General features: G+C 40.7%; 1 protein-coding gene across 1 annotated transcript in view; it reads left to right on the forward strand.

Moving 5' to 3' along the window:
- Positions 1 to 21,148, forward strand: part of ATG2A (autophagy related 2A) — a 169,536-nt gene that overhangs the window by 137,408 nt on the left and 10,980 nt on the right. The window contains exons 29-37 of the mRNA XM_088480016.1: positions 1,006 to 1,129; positions 1,227 to 1,444; positions 1,566 to 1,795; positions 14,527 to 14,662; positions 14,962 to 15,171; positions 16,390 to 16,491; positions 16,594 to 16,678; positions 16,765 to 16,894; positions 20,813 to 20,885. Of these exons, the coding sequence (XP_088336142.1) occupies positions 1,006 to 1,129; positions 1,227 to 1,444; positions 1,566 to 1,795; positions 14,527 to 14,662; positions 14,962 to 15,171; positions 16,390 to 16,491; positions 16,594 to 16,678; positions 16,765 to 16,894; positions 20,813 to 20,885 (1,308 nt within the window). The remainder of the gene's footprint in view (positions 1 to 1,005; positions 1,130 to 1,226; positions 1,445 to 1,565; positions 1,796 to 14,526; positions 14,663 to 14,961; positions 15,172 to 16,389; positions 16,492 to 16,593; positions 16,679 to 16,764; positions 16,895 to 20,812; positions 20,886 to 21,148) is intronic.

Below are 21,148 nucleotides of genomic sequence, written 5' to 3' on the forward strand. Positions count from 1 at the left end.
TTCATCCTTCATTATTTTGAGTTATAAAACAAATACTTAAAGCCAAATGTATTCGCCGCTATAGCTGTGACACACTATATAAAAAATGATAAGCTTTCTGGGGAGGAAATGTTTATTTTGGCTGGTCTCCCAGGCAGGTTTACGTTTTGGTAACCAAACAATTTTTTGGTCTTTCAAAATGTTAATTTTATATTTTCCATTGTGTGCAAGTCTCAGTTTCTCTCTCTCACTGAACACTGATTGTTGAATTTTAGCCTGACCATGTCAACTTTAGATAACTTCTGACGTTCGCCCTAATATACACGTATATACTGTAACTCCAAAGTCTCAACCGCACCCAGACCCTGCTCCTGTCATTTTAGTTTTTCATTTTGATTTCATTTAGGAACTGGGTGCACTGCTCCCGGGTGGTATCACATTTAGTTTTTTGGTTTTGAGTTTGTTTTTACTCTGGCCAAACGTGCACTATGCTTACTGATCCAATTAACCTCTGGTGTCAAACTTTTTTTATTTTTATATAGTGTTTTTGCAGCACATCAGTCATCTAAATAGACATGGTGATGTCTAGAACGTCACAATGTGATTTTATAATACGTTATTGATCCATGTGTTAATAAATTGAAGAATGAAGAGATATATGGCTCTGTCTGTATAGCCATAGAGGCCCATGTGACTAATGTATTCTAGAGAGCCAGAGGGAAAACAGCAGGACCACCTCAGACCAGCAGTTACTGTGCTCAGCAATTCTGCAGGATAAGGGAATGAAGTGTTGCTATAGATATTATTACTGTTTTTTCAGCATGTAATAGATCTTAGTTGATAAGTATAACTTTAGTAATAGAGTCAGCTAGAAGGGGTGCTGTTGAGAATAGCCCAGTCTTCAACTGAGCATGTTAAGGAAAGTAAAGTGAGAAGAAACCTTACTTCTAAACAGTTATTTTCATCAGTCCCAACACATAAAACACAATAATCCTGATAATTATATATATATATTTTTCTTCCTAGCCTCCAGAAGGTCCATCCTCACTCCCTTCGTGTTTGCCAGCAGAGACCGCCCAAATTAACCAGGGAGACTTGACTGACGCTCTAATAGACACAGGGAGGAGCAGCAGAGAGCATTCAGAGACAGGTGTGTAGCAGGGTGAAGTGACCGTGTTGTGTACATGTATCATAGCACTGACCTTCCCACTTATACCATCACTCTATTTTTTTTATTTTTTTCCAAGGAGACCCACTTTTCCGGCAGAATTCCCCTGTGTCTGTGTACCTCTTCCCTGAAGAAGCTGCCTCAGGGAACAGATGTGAGACCAGTCCTCTATCTCCTCCACCTCCTGATTCACGGGTATCACAGGAGAGCCTCGGGGGCTCAGACACCAGCGGAGACAGTGAGCTGACAGACACGGATGATTTCTGTATCCTTGATGCCCCAGGGATTGGTGTGCCAGTGAGTATTAATGGTACAGTCTGTCTGAAACACTCAGAAATGTAATTGTCTGCCTACTGCATGCTGTGCATTTTGGGGTATTAAGCCCACATTTAAAGTTTTGTGATATTTCCTTCCATAGCCAAAAGATGGAGAGCCTGTGGTTAGAAAACTAGTGGATTGCCCCATATTGGTGAAGGACGGACACTTTTCTCGCCCACTAGGCAGTACTGACTTGCTAAAGCCTCCAGCTAAATTCCCTGTACCGGAGACACGCATAGTTCTCAGAGAGATCTCTGTGGTGTGGCACTTGTACGGTGGCAAGGATTTCGGTAGCAGCCGGCCCAACTCTGCTAGAGCTCAATCGCCAAGGTGAGGAAGAAAACTGTGCAGATGGGTCTACTTCTGTATGAGGCAATGAACTTTTTCAGTTACAATATGAGGCACAATGATGTGTCACTAATGCACTGGTTGTGCAGTCATTCTTATAATAGCAAAACCAGGTGCACTCCGCTATGTGATTAAATCTTTTTTTTTCTTTATGACATTCCACAGTACAAGATATAAGGCAACATATTGAACTTTTAAGCTCTTTTACTGTCATAGCAATCGAGGGCCTCATTTTATGAAGTGCATTTTATGTCCATGCTGTTTTCCGCCAGTGCTGAAAGGGGTGTGCGCCTACACTCTTACTAGAATAACACTGACATTTCAATCCCCTTGGGGATCAAGACAAACAACAGGCTACCCCAGTCTGTTCATATAGCCCCACAACATGAAGTCATCAAAGGGAGGTGTGACCATCACTGCTTCATGCCATAACTTCCTGATAAGTTGATCCGCTTCCATGACACTGGTCAAATAACAAAACCAGTAGTGAACAGCCAAAACAAACTTCCATAGAAGCAGTACAAACAATCTGCCACAACAGACCAATAAGAAACTGACAACACATCACATAGAAAGACATAAAAATGACAAATTTAATTAGTTATTATTATATACAGTTGCATCTGTTATTACTCAGTGATTTTTGTTGCTTTATTTTTCTTGTCCTCTAAATGAGGCTTGCTTTCTGGTCTTCTATTTCTCTTCTGAGTACCAACAGGCTCTGCCTTATCCCATCCTCTACTCTGTTCAGCCCTGACCCCCTCTGTTCTGACCGCCACTGTCCAGGTCACCTCTCCCCCTTCCCATCGCTATGCCCTGCCCAAATAATATATATATATATATATATATATATATATATATACATACAGCAAGCTCCTAGGAAATGTCCTGATGAAAATGCTACAGCATTGAAACGTGGACCATATTACTGCCGTCCAGAGTTTTTTTTTTAAATGCTCGGAGTGCCTCACCTAGGAGCTTGGTACTGAATGATTCATGTGGGGGCCACCGGCTTAAGTAATTTTGTTTCAAGGAGCGCTGGATCTTTCACCATTTTTGTTGCGTTCTGCGCATGCGTATGCATCACAGTGTGCGTGTGCGAACCGGCCACTGTGATCAGGACTGCGATCACAGTGACTACGCAGACCCATCGCAGAGTGATTGGTAGGAAGTACCATTAGGAAGGTCCCATAGTGGAACTACCTGGATTTCAGTCTTGGTCTGGCTCCTAATATTCATAAGCAAAGTGAGATTTCCCCCTCGTCTTGAAGATCTTACCTAGGCAGTGTTTATACCAGTAGCTTCAGTTAAGACATTTTTACTAGGCCACTACACTTCTAGAGAACACCACTGTTATCCCTATGTCTCCCCCTCTCCATGTTGACTATATAAAGAATTGTGTAAAGATCCCCATAAAAAATGTCAACTGTACATTAGTGAGTGCCTGACCAGACTCTTGGTAATAGCTCCATCTATGGTCAAATCAAGAAAAAACATATATAAACTATTCTTCCACTTATACATGGTCTCCTGTAGGAGAAGCTTGATCCCTCAAGCTTCAGATTTATAATTGAGATTTACGTTGGAGGAACTGTACTCAGGGGCACTCTTCTGCATGTTCTATGGACCAGTCCCAAAATTACAATGACCTCATTTTGGAACTCAAACTTAAACAGCCCCTCCTATGCCCTGCTCCTGTAATCATACCTGGCAAGCCAAATAACAAACTTATCACACACATTCTCTGTATTGTAGCTTCCTGGAAAGGTCCTGTACTTCCCTTGCTCCATGACTAATAGGATGTGACATATCACTCCATGGAGCATATCAATTGTATGTCACTTATACAGTATATTGCCAGATTCTTCCTTTTCATTCAGGGTGATCTGGTCACCCTGGTTATCTTATAACAATGTTTTGCTCTTACCTGAAAAAATAGCAGAGGGCACATAACTTGGGTGGAACGATGCTGTCATATATAAGCCTTGGCTAATAAGGCATTCCTGAGGACCTCATTCAGACCCGGTCGCAAGCGCTGATCGCTCACAACCGGGTCGATGGCTAGGCCCTGCGCATGCGCAGTGGCCGCACTGTGCGTGCGCAAGCCCCGGAGCGAGAGAGAAACTCTCTCGCTCCGGAGCTTACTACAAAAGGGACGGCTGTCGATGTTGATCGACAGCTCGGCCCGTTTTGTAGGTGGGGCAGGGGGGTGGCTACACAAACTGAGGCGATCCCAAGCGAACGCCTGACGTTTTGTGGGCGGCCGCACTGACATCAGCAGTGATGTCAGTGGGGAGCTTCCTGCTCGATCAGAGCAGGAAGCTCCCTGGGGCTTACGGCTGCCGAGAGACAACCTTAGGGTCTCGTCGCAAGCCCCACAGCTTAACTAGCAACCAGGAAGCCGCACTAAAAAAAAGAAGCGCCCGCCCTCATTCAGAGAGAGCGATCGCTTCTTGCGACCGCCTCTGAATGAGGGCCTGACTCCTTAGTTACTCCTCATCTGTCTTCCATCCTTGATCAGTGCTCTTAATTCTTCAAGCTTGTTATCCTTTTTATTCAGGTGACATTTTAGACCCCATGGTTTCGAATTAGCCGTGGATAGATTTAAGCAGCTGGAATCAGAAGTCAGGTCAGCTTCACCTCGGTGAATATGACCAATTTCCGATTACTCACCCCCCAATGTTTAAATCAGGGTTGATCACTAACGCAGGTACTTTATACATAGTTCTTAATGGCTCCCTTATCACCAAACTCCTATACAGCGCTCACCTTCTATACAGGACTTGTACCCCCTTCACATTTGCATACACACATATACACATTGTCTGTTACTGTTCCCTGTTTGAAAAACAGTGAACAATAATTTGAAAAAAAAAAAAATGTAAAATACCCCAGCCACAGGACATTGCTGCTCCAGCAGAATCAGTGCTCTGGTTCCAGGAAATCTGGGAAAACACCCAGAAACCGTGAACAAACCAGTAGCAGCAAAACGCGCTTCAGACATCGGTGATTTCCGCTGCGTGCGCAACGGGTTCCGCCTGCATCCAGAGGTCCAACAGATTGTCCACCATTCTTTCAGGTACTTTTCCTTCACTGCAATCTCATCGGCAACATAATTTTACATGTTGGGAGTGTCTACCCTGCAGCCGACGGGAGAAGCATTGCTTACTCTGGGATATGTGTTATGGGTGATTAATCATTCATTGCCCCAGGGAACACAATCAATAGAAGATACCCCAACACATTTGAAAGGAGTAATTTTCCCATTTTTTTTATATTTCTGTATCCCCTATCTTGTACTATTATATATATGGTGGATTCTGAGCTAAAATTAGAGGTAATACTATATATATTTTATCTTTAGCTAATATTAGACTAGGATGCAGTATTATATTTAGCCCATGATATTTATCTGATGGGCTAGATATATTTTTATTATTTCGCTTCAACCTATTTAAGGTATAACTAGTGCATACTATATGAATAATTAATTTCCTCTTTAGAGAGGACACAAGTATTCTTTGTACAGTAACATCTTTTCTAATATTACATTTACTGCCTTTTTTCTCTGCACTCTCATTAGCCAGTGTTTTTATTCCTTTTCCCCCACACTAGGGATTCACTACCCCAGCCTAAAATCAGATGCGGAACTTTATATACACATTCTAGTGTACGATACGAAGCTCTCACTGCTTCTATGGTACATGGTTACCAGTGGAAACTGCGCGCACTCTGTGTATATCTTTTCCAACTTTGCTTTACCTATTCTGAGAATAACCTTATTTGAATATTGAATGTATCATTATATGAAAAATTACCACTAGCAGGTGTATGATGACATGGGATGTTACCTCATATATGCAGTTGTGACCGGATGACCTCACCTCGCCAGGCGATCACAGATTATTTTTTTATCCCACTGAATCTTGGGGTGTTAGTCATCAGTAACCACCTGTTACTGGCTCCCCCACTGAGCAGTGAATGGGTAACACGCTGCCACCAGCAAACTCATACACCGGCGCTGGGAGCTGCTTACTCCAGCCCATGCTCCTACCATCGACACCTGGAACCTCTTACTTCTGGGTATGTGTGGACACGCTGCTGCAACATTTCCTGGAAAGTGTCGTCTAATTTCCACTGGTCCCTCACCATGGACCAGTTTCTGCAGGGTTGCTGGCAGAGGGCTTTAGCTTGGAGACACTGGGCTCAATCCAGAACAGCTTGGAGAGCTGAATAGCGTTTTGCTCTATTCTGTTGGTCACAGGAACAAGCATCTTGAAGCAAGTAGATGTTTGTTGCTCAGCCTTTAAAAAGATAATTACTCCACAGCATACAGGTAATCTTCAGAAGTACAGACCTATCTGAGAGTCCGAGGATATATACAATTCAGGCTCACATGCTCTGTTTTTATCCCATTCTTACACAGAGTAGCACAGGGGGTAGAAACCTGCCCTGGGTCCCTTTACCAATCAAACTATCTCACAAAATATAAATAAATATGTCTTCCATTTCATAGGAGCTAACCAAATTTCCACCCTAAACCAGTTGACTTTCCTAAAACACAAATTGATTTAGGACACAGTATAACGGTCTATCAAAATGTAAATACACCTCCCATTTCACAGGAACTGGTAACTTGCATTCAGGCTATGTGTATAAGGTGTATATGAAACATAAAAGCATTCTGTGTTTAGGCTTAGGTCCCATCACCAAGATATCTCATTATGGCATGCAAATATTCCAAAATACAGAAAAATCCAATATCCAAAATAACCCTGGTCCCAAGCATTTTGGATATGGGAGACTCAACCTGTATCACTTGTTGAGGTGTTGATACATAGGGGAGAATTCAATTAACCTCATTAATTTTCCACACATGAAAAACTGGAGGTTTTTTTTTTCAAGCAATTCAATTACATCCCATTTTTTTGCACAGAAAAAAACAGGATGTATTTGAATTGCGTGAAAATATTTTTTGCCTGAAAACACATAGGGGGATATCCAATTAGCCACGACCGGCAAAACATGGGGATTTTTCCCCAATTATCCCCGTTTTTAATTTTTTTTCTCCCTATCCTATTATTTAGTCTGAAATAATAGGATATTTCGGGCGAAAACACATAGGATCTGTGATAAGTTCAGGTCCGGAGAAAAAACCCACAATAAGTGCCGGTGTCGGGCGACACTCCTGGGGCTAATTGGATAGCCCGAACAATGTTCAGGGCTAATTGGATACCGCCCATAGAATCCATGATAAGTTCACGTAGCTATGTATTTTCGCTGATGTTAACGCAAAAACAAGGTCATTATCTGGGATTTTTTTTCACCTGCCCGATGTAGTTGGAAAAAAAATCCCTGATAACTGCTGGCTTTGGGGCTAATTGAATAGACCAAGGGGGATCAATTAGCTTCGGTAAATTACCGCTGCTAATTGAATTCCCCCCTCAATACAGTATGTTTATTTTTGCTTCCTGGGCAATAACATACAACCTACCTTATGCTGGGCATACACGGCCAGATAAAATGCCTGTCAGACCGACAGACATTTTATCTGGCCAGCTGCCAGCCGCAGATGTCGCCGTCATACACTGTGAGATTTCTCTCACAGTGTATTCGGCAGACATCTGCGCTCCGCCCCTGGGGGAGGAGACATTTCCCTGTTCCTTCCGTAGGAAGGAACACAGGAAATGTCTGTCTGTCAGCCGCGGCTGACAGTTGCGATGACCGATGCGGCCGACAGTTTACTGAGAAATATCGCATCAGACGGGCATGCTGGACAATCCGGCATGCCCGACCGAGCAATATTTAACCCTCGGTCGCCCTCCCCACACGGTACAATAATTGGGGCGATCTGCCGATATCAGGTGGATCGCCCCGATAATTGCAGTGTGTATGGCCAGCATTAGAGTGTTATATCAGATTGCTTGGTTAGATTTTTCTCCACTTTTTACTGTACTACTTTCACCCCATACAAACATTTCTTTACAGAAAATATCAATACAAGCTTTTATGTATACAGCGGGTAAAATAAGTATTGAACACATCAACATTTTTCTCAGTAAATATATTTGTAATGGGGCTATTGTAATGAAATTTTCACCAAATGTTAACAACAACTAACGCAATCCACACATGCAAAGAAATCAAACCATAGATGTCCAGAAATTAAGTTATGTGTCATAATGTGAAAAACACAGGGAAAAAGTATTAAATATATGAAGAAAGGGAGGTGCAAAATGGCATGGAAAGCCAAGACACCAGCTGAAATCTATCAGTAATTAGAAAGCAATTCTGCACCTTGTCACTGCAAATTAATATAAGATGGTTCAGTCCCAACTGATGGCCTTTAAAAAAGTGTTTTTAATTACTAAGGTGTCACACAAGAAACATCTCATGATGGGTAAAAGCAAAGAGCTCTATCAAGACTTTTGCCACCTTAGTGTTGCAAAACATACTGATGGCATTTGTTACAGAAGGATTTCTAAACTTCTGAATGTTCCAGTGAGCACTGTTGGGGCCGTAATCTGGAAGTGGAAAGAACATAATTTCACCATAAACCGGCTACGACCAGGTACTCCTCGCAAGATTTCTGACAGAGGAGTGAAAATAATTATCAGAAGAGTTGTCCAAGAGCCAAGGACCACTTGTGGGAGAGCTTCAGAAAGACCTGGAATTAGCAGGTACAATTGTTTAAAAGAAAACAATAAATAATGCACTCAACCGCCATGGCCTGTATGCACGCTCAGCACGCAAGACTCCATTGCTGAAGAAAAAGCATGTTGAAGCTCGTTTAAAGTTTGCTGTACAACATTTGGACAAGCCTGTGCAATACTGGGAGAATATAGTCTGGTCAGATGAGTCCAAAATGTAACTGGAGGAGAAATGGCACTGCACATCACCACAAAAACACCATACCAACAATAAAGTTTGGAGGTGGGAACATCATGGTGTGGGGCTGTTTATCAGCATACGGTCCTGGCATACTTCATATGATTGAAGGAAGGATGAATGGAAAAATGTGCAGAGACATTCTTGATAAAAATCTGCTGCCATCTACCAGGATGCTGAAGGTGAAACGAGGGTGGACATTTCAGCAAGACTATGATCCCAAACACACAGCCAAGAACGCTCTCAATTGGTTTCAGAGAAAGAAAATAAAGCTGCTAGAATGACCCAGCCAATCACATGATTTGAATCCAATTGAAAATCTATGGAAAGAACTAAAGATCAGAGTTCATAGAAGAGGCGACGGAACCTTCAAGATTTGAAGACTGTTTCTGTGGCAGTATGGGCCAAAATCACACCTGAGCAATGCATGCGCCTAGTTTCTCCATACAGGAGGTGTCTTGAAGCTGTCATTACCAACAAAAGCTTTTGTGCAAAGTATTAAATACATTTCAGTAAGCGTGTTCAATACTTTTTCCCTGTGTCATTACATATTATTACACATAACTTAATTTATGTACATCTATTGTTTGATTTATTTGCATGGGTTGTTGCTGACATTTGGTGAAAATGTCATTACAATAGCCCCATTACAAATATATTTACTGAGAAAAATGTTGATGTGTTTAATACTTATTTTACCCGCTGCATATGTACTACTGGCAGATGTTCTATGTTCTGTTGTTGTTTGTTTTTGGTCTTTGATTTTTGACAGTACAATAAAAGTTAAGTTTAATTTATACTACATTTAAGAGTGCCCCCCAAATAAGATTTGTCTCGTCCCTGATCTTTTCTATAGCTATTTAAACTCTCTCACCATCGGTACTTTATTTTGTCTATTTTTTCATCTGTGCTATATCGTGATACCATTAAACTATCTCTCCCACATGCAGGCTACTAGACTCACCACCTAATGCTGGGGCCAGTGCACCAACCAATCCTTATTTTTCTATTTATATTTTTCTCTGTTTGAAGAACTCAGTGAAAAATAAAAAAAATTAAAATCCCCCAGCCGCAGTGCATTACTGCTAATGCAGAATCAATGCTCTCTTTCCAGGAAATTTGGGAAGATTGTTACCCATAAAGCGGGTATTATAATTAAGTGATCACCAGGACTGTAATCATAATAATCACCGTTGAGCCAAACCGTGACTGCGTTCCCTGATAGAACCGATAGTTTAGGCAGTGACCGGTTACTTCTCTCAATATTCTGTGGGACAGCCATGAATTATCCTAACATTATACAAATCTTCTAACTGCAATTGCAGAAGCTGCTTTTATTCATTTTAATAAATATTCCCTGCACTTATTCTGGCTTGATCATTGTGGTATGTAATATGTACCGTGGAATTGTACTTCACTATGGAGACAAAAAACCTATCCCCAATGACGTCTACAGGAGACCTTATGCATGTGTGAGAGCCTGCTGTGTGGTGTCAGTAGTGTATCCAGAGCCGGATTAAGGAGAGGAAGCCGGTCTGGTGGAGAAAGGTGTCTCAACTGCGTGTGGCAAAGAGATTGCTCTAGAAGGTGTGGGCAGCCACTATAATGCAGTTACACCCAGCAGCATGATGTAGCCATGCCCTCTGTGGTGCCTATTTCTATCCTTTCCTCCCCTTCACTCAAAACCTAGCTACGCCACTGATCATACTGGAGGATTGTTATATTATTCTACAATGTTATTATCCGGTATCCAGTTGTTGATGGGACAGCTGCAGGTGTGTCCTAAATTGTAATCTATGTAAATCCATGTTTAAAAGTACTATAATTGGCTATATTATAACTTAGTATTTGATCTATTTGAGGAACTCTATCATTTACCTTGTGCCTTTTGTAACATACTAAATATTGAGTACACTGTTGGTTTTATGATGAGTAAGATCTTTGTCTACATAACCTGAAAAGACAATATTTTGTCATACCTACAGATGCGTCCACATATATCTATCCTCCGTGCGCTACACATAACGCGGGAGGTCCGTGCGACCCGGTAGCGCTGAGGATCTTTTTGTGAGTTTTTTTACTTTAAAATGCATCTTATTCACACACTGATGCAAAATAGGTAGCACAATCAGCTTCTGCCGATTACATTGATATGCAGCATGTCTACAGTATGTTCTGTGTGCTACTGCCGGTGTATCTGCATGCTAAGCACTACGTTAGTGTTACAGCCGCAGGCACTGTGACCTAGCAGTTCGCATGCAGATACACTCGCAGACGCACACAGAACATAGGCATGCTGCATATAATTTTAATCGGCAGAAGCTGTACGAATAAGACGCATTTGACGTTAAAAAGACACACGAAAAGATGCTCGGCGATACCGAGTAACGCCACGGCATGGCGCGACTAGAAGGGCTGTTTAACGCGCAATGAGGCTAGATGTATGTGGACCCATCTGTAATCTATACAATGCTGTATTCTCTGCTGACGCAGTTTATAGATGATTGTCTACAAGTTGGAAACATAAAGGAAAGTACTTTCTTGGTTGGGGCACTCACCTACCTAAATGAAACAGATCAACTTTATAAAACTTTAAATTTATTGATATAGATATAAAAGAATGTAATCTCAAAAGGGCACATCCACAAAACACAAACAAAGACACATACGGTACTCAAAAGTTCTGTACAAAAACCTGGGACCACCTAACGGGTCTCAATTGCTGAAATAATGCATATACAGGTTCATCTTAAAAATGCTAAATATTAAGGTCACTATATGAGAGTGATATAAGACAGAGGTAGAACCAACAATAATCCGATGTTAGAGATTTCAGGAAATTGGGCAAAATATAGATATATCAGTGCAGTGATAATATTACGGTGTCAGTATGCTGCAATAATAATAGTTATAACGATTGTCCTAGGCCAGGGGGTCAGGGAACTTTTTTTTACCTTTTACCCCAAAATATATTTAGATACGCCGACGTTACCCCGATCTGAAAGGAAGGAAATCATATAGTAGTGCCCCCATAGTAGTGCCCCCATATAATGCCCCTGTAGTAGTGCCCCCATATTATGCCCCTGTAGTGCCGCTTCTACAAAAAAAAACACTTACCTTAATCCCCGCTCCTGCATCTGCCGCCTTCCTGTCCTCCCGGCTGTTCCTCGGAACTATGGGAGAGACGTCATGACGTCTCTCCCATAGATCGCATGGATAGAGCCGGAAGCTGGAGTTCAGAAGAGAACTCCAGCTAACGCGGCGCTGCAGGGAAGGAGCCAGGCGCCCGCTGGTAATAACATCTCAGCGGGCGTCCGGCTTAGAGCCTCCCTGCGGCTCAGCCGGACATGTATATAAATCATTCTACATTATATAATTATTCATATGCATGCCCGGCTGTCTGTCCATTACCCCCAGGAATTTCATTTTTACCCCATGTGGGGTAATTTACCCCTGTTCCCTGACCACTGTCCTAGGGTGATGATATAAGCAAAAAATAACAGAATCCACAAATGAATATTACAATAAATATATAATTCACAGTGTAAAGGGGCACATTCACTAGCAGACTTTGAAATGACTGCACGTTTACTACATTGTAATCGTGCAGTCGTTTCCCAGCCTGTGCTGTGCCTACACTGAACGTTCAGTGTAGACAATCAATCATCCCCTAACATGCTCAACCTGACGTTATCGTCAGGTTGATCAGCATGTTCGGGCGATGAATGATGTCGGAAATGACCAGCGAGTGCGCATCGCTGGTCGATTCCGACATTAATGTGCGCGATTTGTGCCCGATTACTGAGCGATGTCGTAATCATGCAATCGTTCAGTAATGTCGCGTAGTGGATACGCAGCATTAGGATCACACTTGAAATGTAACCCAGCCCCTTGTTAACAGTTATTAACTCTCAAAATAATTGTATCAGGTAAGTAGCAATAAATGTTGCAATCATCAGTGTGGTGCATTGCTAATTCCCATGGGCAGAGGGAAAATTGACATATTCACAGTTGTATCACAGGGGACAGAAGTGTCCAATAAATTGATATTAGAAATAGCAATAATCAGAAAAAGCATGTTGCTGCATGGAGAAAATGTAACAGCGTAATAAAAGTGCAAGTGAGTTGGGGGTAAGGGAATCCTATGTTACCTCCTTGCCTCATTTTCTAAGTTCCTCCTCTTCTCCTTTCCCTACATATAGATGATTGTCTGTCAGAGAAGTAGTGCTTATCGTTGACTATTTGATAATAGGTTATAACTTTTAGAACCGCTATTAGATTGTAATTTAGGATAAGGGTATTTTCCTATGCAGCACACAACTAATGGTGCATACACACGGTCAGATTTTTCTTCAGATCTGAACGATAACGATTTTAAAAATCGTTCATATCTGAAGGAAAATCTGACATATCTGACATGTTTGTCAGATGAACGATGCACGTTCGCGCTTGTCAGATAACGATATCTGACATCTGATGTGTTTGCAGTCAGATTTGGACGATTCCATTCATTTTAATGCCGTCAAAATTTGTTCGTAGTTCAAATCGTTGGTCAAATCGTTTCTCATCTGACAAATCTGACCGTGTGCATGCACCTTAATATGTCATATATTATATTGCTAATAATATACCTTTGGGGCCAACACACATGTAACGGCTTTGAATAGCTTGTGCTCTTTGCCATCGTTTACTTTGCAGATAGGATTTATTTAGCTTGCTCTATTATTTGCTTATTCATAGGCCATGTTTATGATTGTTCACTATTGGTTTAGGTAGGTCATGTGACCACAAAAAGAAAGTGATGGTGCAGAGGGGTGACAGACAGTTCTCCTTTCAAGAGTGCTGATTTTTTTTTTTTTTTTTTTTTAAAGCTATATAAATAAGTTGTATATATATAGTTGCCTACTTTTGGGACCTCTGAAGGTGAAGTCCAAGTAGCAAATATTGGTGGCGTGGTGACACAATTCACATAATCATGCCCCTCCCCGCTGCTACACAATGCCAAGATTTGCAACTGGGGTGTGTCCATGATGATACAATCCGGGAGTTGGGAGAACCCACTAAAACTCCTCGAGAGTAAGCAAATAGGGTTTTATATGTTCTTTTTCTTGTGAAAGGTCCTTCTGGTGACCAAAATGTTGATATTACTTATGGCTACACAAAAAAAATTCACCTTTTCTTTGACGTATTACATAATCATGCAAATCCTGGTGCAGTTATTTCAACCTAGATGCAATTATGATACATCATAAAACTCAGAAGATACAGGTCCCCTGAAAATTGGTTGGCCTCATACTAAAAATAGATGTTTGGTGAATGAGTAAATTCTTATGTGTTAAAATATGAAAATCTGATTGTTTTTAATAAAAACATTTACCACATGATTTATATCCTATTCTATTTAGTCACTCTCTCTTTCCATGAGACCTGTAGGGTTATTCTCTTTGTGACGCACGGGACATTTACATATATTCAAGTACGTGAACTGTTTCTATACCACAATATTTTTTTTCTGGTGTCCAAGTCATAAATACTTTGTTGGTAGCAAATATACACCAGAAAAAAATCACTACAGTAAACCGTTCCTTGTAGAATTTTAAAAAACTACGTGATACACAGGACTCTCTGAGAATCACCCTGTACGGTATCTAGAGTGTCAAGAGAATAATAATCTAAAAAAGAATGTAACATGCAACAATAATCTAATAAAAAATATAACCTGCAACCAAAAGCCTTTGTTTTTTTTTGTTATGAAACAATCAGATAGCACTGAAGGAACTTCATAAATTAATTGCTGTAATTTTATTCTTTGTTGTGTTCTGCAGGTCAAGAGCAAGTATGCCAAGTGCCCGTGGTTCTCCATCCCGATCCTCTGGCACCAACCGCCCTCAGAACACATGGAGAACACAAGGAGGAAATGGCAGGATACATGACATATTAATGGAAATCCAACTGACCAAAGTTAGCATTTCGCCTGTTATCTTGTTGATGGTTGTAGCTTTTATTATGTCAGCCAATATTCCATATATCACCCCTAGGAAGTCCTTCTTCAGCATTGATAATTATTTACTCTATTGTGTAATCCTACTGTAGTGTACCAGGTCATTTATGCAAACCGTTTTGTTTTTCTATAGCTGCACATTTTATCTGCTTTGGGAGATTTGTTTTTCCAAAAGCATCACTGCACTGAAATGTTATACAGACCAGATGTCTAATTCTAAAATGTATTACAATCTAATGGGGAAAATATAATTTTATAGGTGAGCTTCCAGCATGAGTCATACCCAGCACCCTCCGAGGCTGGAATAGAGAAGCACCAAGTTGGAGAGGTGGAGGAAGTCCTTCTTGCACGTCAAGTGTTTATAGTTCAAGAACTGGAGATCAGGGACAGACTGGCATCGTCCCATATCAACAAGTTTTTGTACTTGTACACCAGTGAAAAGATGCCTCGGAGGGCTCACTCAAACATGGTAAGACAGGGAGGAAGTACCTGGGTGTTGAGGAGAGCTTGGAAGTAGGACATTATTAGGGTTCAGTTGGTAGACGGAAGGATGATAGTGAGAATCACACCTTCTAAATAGGATGATCGTTGTATAGATTGCCACCTTTCTTACATTTGACAACAGTGAATATGAAATAAGTAGCACTGACCACTGAGTAGCATCATCCAGTTTGATTGCTTGCAATGAGGACATTATAAGCTCATGAATAACCTGCATGTAATATTTTAGCAATTGAGACCTAAACTCCTAGTTAAAAAAACAATATATAATACCATACCATCTGGCATATGTCTGCTTTCAGCACAAAAATCCTATTTTCCTCTCATTACATTAACAAAAAATCCTTTCAATTAGAGTCCTAAAAAGAATACGACCGCCTGTGCTAGTAAGGGATTCCAAGCACTATTGTGTTTGCATGATGATGAGTGGGTACACACTAATCTGTGCCTAGGATCGTGTACAGGAGCTATGTGGGGGCCAAATGTTTTTGGCACTAATGTGGTGAAGACCAGGATAGCATCAAGAGAAGGGGCAAAAAAGTAACAAAATAGCATGAGTGGTAGGGTGAAGCCTGATGCGATATAGTAATAGCAGATCCATGCCCATCACATACAGCCTCATAGCCACATGTCCGTAATTCCTTCCCTGTGCATAGTATAATGGCTTTATTCACACCCCAGTTAGACCTGTGCCTGCTCATACAGCCCAGATCAATTATCATGCCCATAACAGCTCCATAACCACCAATGCAGTCATGTACCCAATGTGGCAGAGGTGTCAATATTATTTATTTTATTTGTATGGCATAAACATGTGCCCACACCACCACACAGTGATTAACATTATATTTCTACATAAATATATATGCTGTATTATTAATATTTATTTCATGCACATCACAGTCATGTTTGCAGGTATACAATCATTATGCCTACCTCATGTATCCCTGGGGTAAAGATTACCAATCCCATTTCTGGCATATACCGCTTTACTCATATGCTGCCAAATTACAACCTTGTGCCAACTTCTTATGCGCATCTAATCATTACCTTTACCATTCCTACCACTTTCTATGGCGGTTAAGAGTTTATATTTCTTGAATAAAATGACATGAAATCATCTTATATTCATTTCAGAATAGCATTGCTTGTATTTACCTAATATTATTTGATTCTTGCCTTTAAGCTGACTATTAAAGCCCTCCATGTGCGTCCTGAAGCTGGGTTGGGGGGACCCGAATGCTGCCTTCGAATGTCCTTAATGCCACTTCGCCTAAACATTGACCAGGTGAGTAACACGCTATGTTGCTCTAGTTTCCCAAGCCATTCATATTTAGCGACCTTCAGTCCCCACATTGTCTTACCTTCCTCTTCTCTCATTCATCTCCAGGATGCCCTTTTCTTCCTGAAAGATTTCTTCACCAATTTGGCTTCTGGTATTCAACCTGTGGTTCCCATGGAGCTAGGTTCAGATGGTAAGTATTTCAGGCACTAACATTGACTGCATAGAAATAAACCACAAATTGTACTTTCCACTTATTACAGTGTTTTTCATACCTAGCTTCTCACGTGGAAAGCATTCGCAAGCCAAGTGCCTCTGAGTGTGAATCAGGACTGGAAGCCTCATTAGATTCCAATGAGGAGGACACGTCATCTCTCAGCTCAACATCTGATCAGCCAATTTACTTCAGGTACAGAGGGATTTTGAGGAATTGTGGGTGAACGGAGTAGATAAAATTATTTGTTCTCGAATTTGTGAAAGAGTAACAAGTAATTGCACTGAGGAGGGCATGGAATTTGGTTGTGGTGGTGCACTTCAATTTGTTTAAAATGAAAACGTATAGAATGTTTATAGAAGAAGAAAATAATATTATTTCTTTAGAAGAAGGAGATACTAGTTTACGAATTAGGGGATATTTATCAAAACTTGGTGAGAGATAAAATTGTGAGTGATAAAGTAGTTAGAAGCTGATTGGTTAGTACTTTATCTCTCACAATTTTATCTGTCTCCAAGCTTTGATAAGTACCCCCATTAATGTTTTACAATGTGCTATTGAGGATAAAGATAATGGAATTTTGTTCAAAAGGTTTTTTATTTTTTATATGGGAGGTTATATAGAGGAAAGAAGAGTATGGAATATTGTCATAAATAAGACACAACAGTAGGGAACATGGTCTTAGTAGGCACTTTTAAGAAAAAAAAACAGATTATCTTATAAATGTGTTTTAATAGAAATTTGGAAATTGTTGTAGGGAATATTGTTGTAGAGTGTTATATAGTAAGAAAATAGGGAATATTGTTATAGCTCAAGAAGAGTTGGCAATGTTATAAAGGGTCTCTATAGAGGAAGAAAAGTAGGGAACGTTGTCATAAAGACGAGCAAGGAATGTTATTTTAATGAGTTTCATATTCAAAGTTTTGGGGAGTTTTTGTTTCTGTTATGCCAGATGAAGAATGGTGTTTATAGAGGATGAATATCGAAATATTGTTATAGAACAAGGGCATGCTATTGTAGATTTCTTTAGAAAGTAGATAAATCTTGCTCAAGAATCAAATGAAATGTTGTTATAAGAGAAGAACAGTAAGGCATGTACTGGCATGATGGGGTTGCAGAAAGGAGGAGCTTAGGATTCAAAGCTATAGTTACATTAAGTGCAAGTTCCAGCCCAAAGGATGAAGATGAACAGCGCTCAAGGACTAAACACTATATTATGAATAAGTATCGTATAAATCCAATTGATATACAGAGTATCTATGGTCCCAATACAAATCAATAATCAGGGGTCTTTACAGAACATTAATACATCCTGAAATAATTCCTGGATATCTATGCGGCTTGATTAAAAAAATGTATCAATTTATTAGCATCTCAAATTGCAAACAAACTGTCATTCATAAATATCTGTTCCACTGTGTAAACAGCAGTGGTAAAAGTTGTATTAGGCCATGTATAAAAAACAGATAATCCACAATAATAAACTTAAAAAATAAAATAAGCATTAACAGCAATAGAACAGATCAGTGAATATATCATAAGATCATTCCAAGGAAGATCTAAAGCAAATATCCATATGAATTGATGAATAAATGATGTATAAGGGAAATTGAAATGAGAAATCAATCTCAGGGGGCAGTCTCGTTTGGGATATTCGTATATATGTAACACAGCCACAGTCACTGGTCTACACGTGTGGATCCGGGAAATTATCCAGCAGATATAATTACCAGACTTCGTTAAATGTCCAAAGCCTAGGCGTGATGCAGATGTCCCTGCACTGGCATACTGCTACTGAGGAAGCTGTGGGATCTACCACAGCGAAACGCGTTTAGCATTTTCATCATTCATACAGCACCTGGATTTCTATGTGGACTCATTTTCCGGACCAGCACCACTCATCATTTCCAGTTTTTTCTCTTCAAACGTCAGCATGCCAGTGCAGGGACATCTGCATCACGCCTAGGCTTTGGACATTTAACGAAGTCTGGTAATTATATCTGCTGGATAATTTCCCGGATCCACACGTGTAGACCAGTGACTGTGGCTGTATTACATAAATACGAAGATCCCAAACGAGACTGCCCCCTGAGATTGATTTCTCATTTCAATTTCCTTTATACATCATTTATTCATCAATTCATATGGATATTTGCTTTAGATCTTCCTTGGAATGATCTTATGATATATTCACTGTCCTGTTCTATTGCTGTTAATGCTTATTTTATTTTTTATTTTTTAAGTTTATTATTGTGGATTATCTGTTTTTTATACATGGCCTAATACAACTTTTACCACTGCTGTTTACACAGTGGAACAGATATTTATGAATGACAGTTTGTTTGCAATTTGAGATGCTAATAAATTGATATATTTTTTAATCAAGCCGCATAGATATCCAGGAATTATTTCAGGATGTATTAATGTTCTGTAAAGACCCCTGATTATTGATTTGTATTGGGACCATAGATACTCTGTATATCAATTGGAATTCTACGATAATTATTCATAATATAGTGTTTAGTCCTTGAGCGCTGTTCATCTTCATCCTTTTTCTTTCTATATTATTAGGAATTGACACCTCCTTTTGAACAAGCTGCTTGTTGACAGCGCCAACTGATATATTTTCTTTGCAAGTTCCAGCCCAGTTTACAATCCCATGGCCCAGTGTACCCCAGCCTGCTTCTTTAGAAAGGATTAAAGTCTTACGTTTTATAGAGGATGGACAGTAGGGCATGGTTATAAAGGAAGGACAGTAGGGCATGGTGTTAGAAGGACAATAATGCATGGTTGTAGAGGAAGGACAGTAGGGCATGGTTGTAGAGGAAGGACAGTAGGGCATGGTTGTAGAGGAAGGACAGTAGGGCATGGTTGTAGAGGAAGGACAGTAGGGCATGGTGTTAGAAGAAGGACAGTAGGGCATGGTTGTAGAGGAAGGACAGTAGGGCATAGTCGTAGAGGAAGGACAGTAGGGCATGGTGTTAGAAGAAGGACAGTAGGGCATGGTGTTAGAAGAAGGACAGTAGGGCATGGTTGTAGAGGAAGGGCAGTAGGGCATACTTGTAGAGGAAGGACAGTAGGGCGTGGTTGTAGAGGAAGGACAGTAGGGTGTGGTTGTAGTGGAAGAACAGTAGGGCGTGGTTGTAGTGGAAGAACAGTAGGGCGTGGTTGTAGTGGAAGGACAGTAGGGCATTGTTGTAGAGGAAGGACAGTAGGGCATTGTTGTAGAGGAAGGACAGTAGGGCATGGTGTAGTGGAAGAACAGTAGGGCATGGTTGTAGAGGAAGGATAGTAGGGCATGGTTGTAGTGGAAGAACAGTTGGGCATGGTTGTAGAGGAAGGACAGTAGGGCATGGTGTAGTGGAAGAACAGTAGGGCATGGTTGTAGAGGAAGGACAGTAGGGCATGGTTGTAGAGGAAGGACAGTAGGGCATGGTTGTAGTGGAAGAACAGTTGGGCATGGTTGTAGAGGAAGGACAGTAGGGCATGGTTGTAGAGGAAGGACAGTAGGGCATGGTGTTAGGACAGTAGGGCATGGTGTTAGAAGGACAGTAGGGCATGGTTGTAGAGGAAGGGCAGTAGGGCATACTTGTAGAGGAAGGATAGTAGGGCATGGTTGTAGAGGAAGACAGTAGGGCATGATGTTAGAGGGAAGGCAGTAGAGCATGGTTAATAGAGGAAGGACAATAGTTCATGGTTATAGGGGCAAGTCAGTAGGACATGTTTATAGAGGAAGGACAGTAGGGCATGTTTATAGGGGAAGGACAGTAGGGCATGTTTATAGGGGAAGGACAGTAGGGCATGGTTATAGGGGAAGGACAGTAGGGCATGTTTATAGGGGAAGGACAGTAGGGCATGTTTATAGAGGAAGGACAGTAGGGCATGGCTATAGAGGAAGGACAGTAGAGCATGTTTATAGAGGAAGGACAGTAGGGCAAGGCTATAGAGGAAGGACAGTAGGGCATGTTTATAAAGGAAGGACAGCAGGGTATGTTTATAGAGGAAAGGGAATAGGGAATGCTATTCTAGAGGAAGGACAGGTAAGGAATTTTAAGAAGTAATGTGATTATACTCTCCCTTATCACATGTTTTTCTGAACACTTTTTTTCATAGAGAATTTCGCTTCACCTCAGAGGTGCCAATATGGCTAGATTACCAAGGCAAGCATGTTACCACAGAGCAGATGGTAAGTAATGGTAGTATTATCTTTTATTGATATATATATGAAGCTCCGAATTGTCTGCAGCGCCATATAGGGAAAAATTACAATAATATACAAGTCAATCTAAAAAGGTTCAAACAAACACTGCGAGGGTATAAATCAAACCATGAAATATTTAGACAACTAAATGAGTGACTGTTAACAGTAACCCTGAATGATCCCTGAGTTGTGTACTGTCAGTGGGAGAGCACTGGAGAGACTGTGCAGGGAAAAAACAAGAGGGTGGA

The sequence above is a fragment of the Taudactylus pleione genome, unplaced genomic scaffold (assembly GCF_031769625.1).
Source record: "Taudactylus pleione unplaced genomic scaffold, aTauple2 ptg000250l, whole genome shotgun sequence".
Classification (NCBI taxonomy): Eukaryota; Metazoa; Chordata; class Amphibia; order Anura; family Myobatrachidae; genus Taudactylus; species Taudactylus pleione.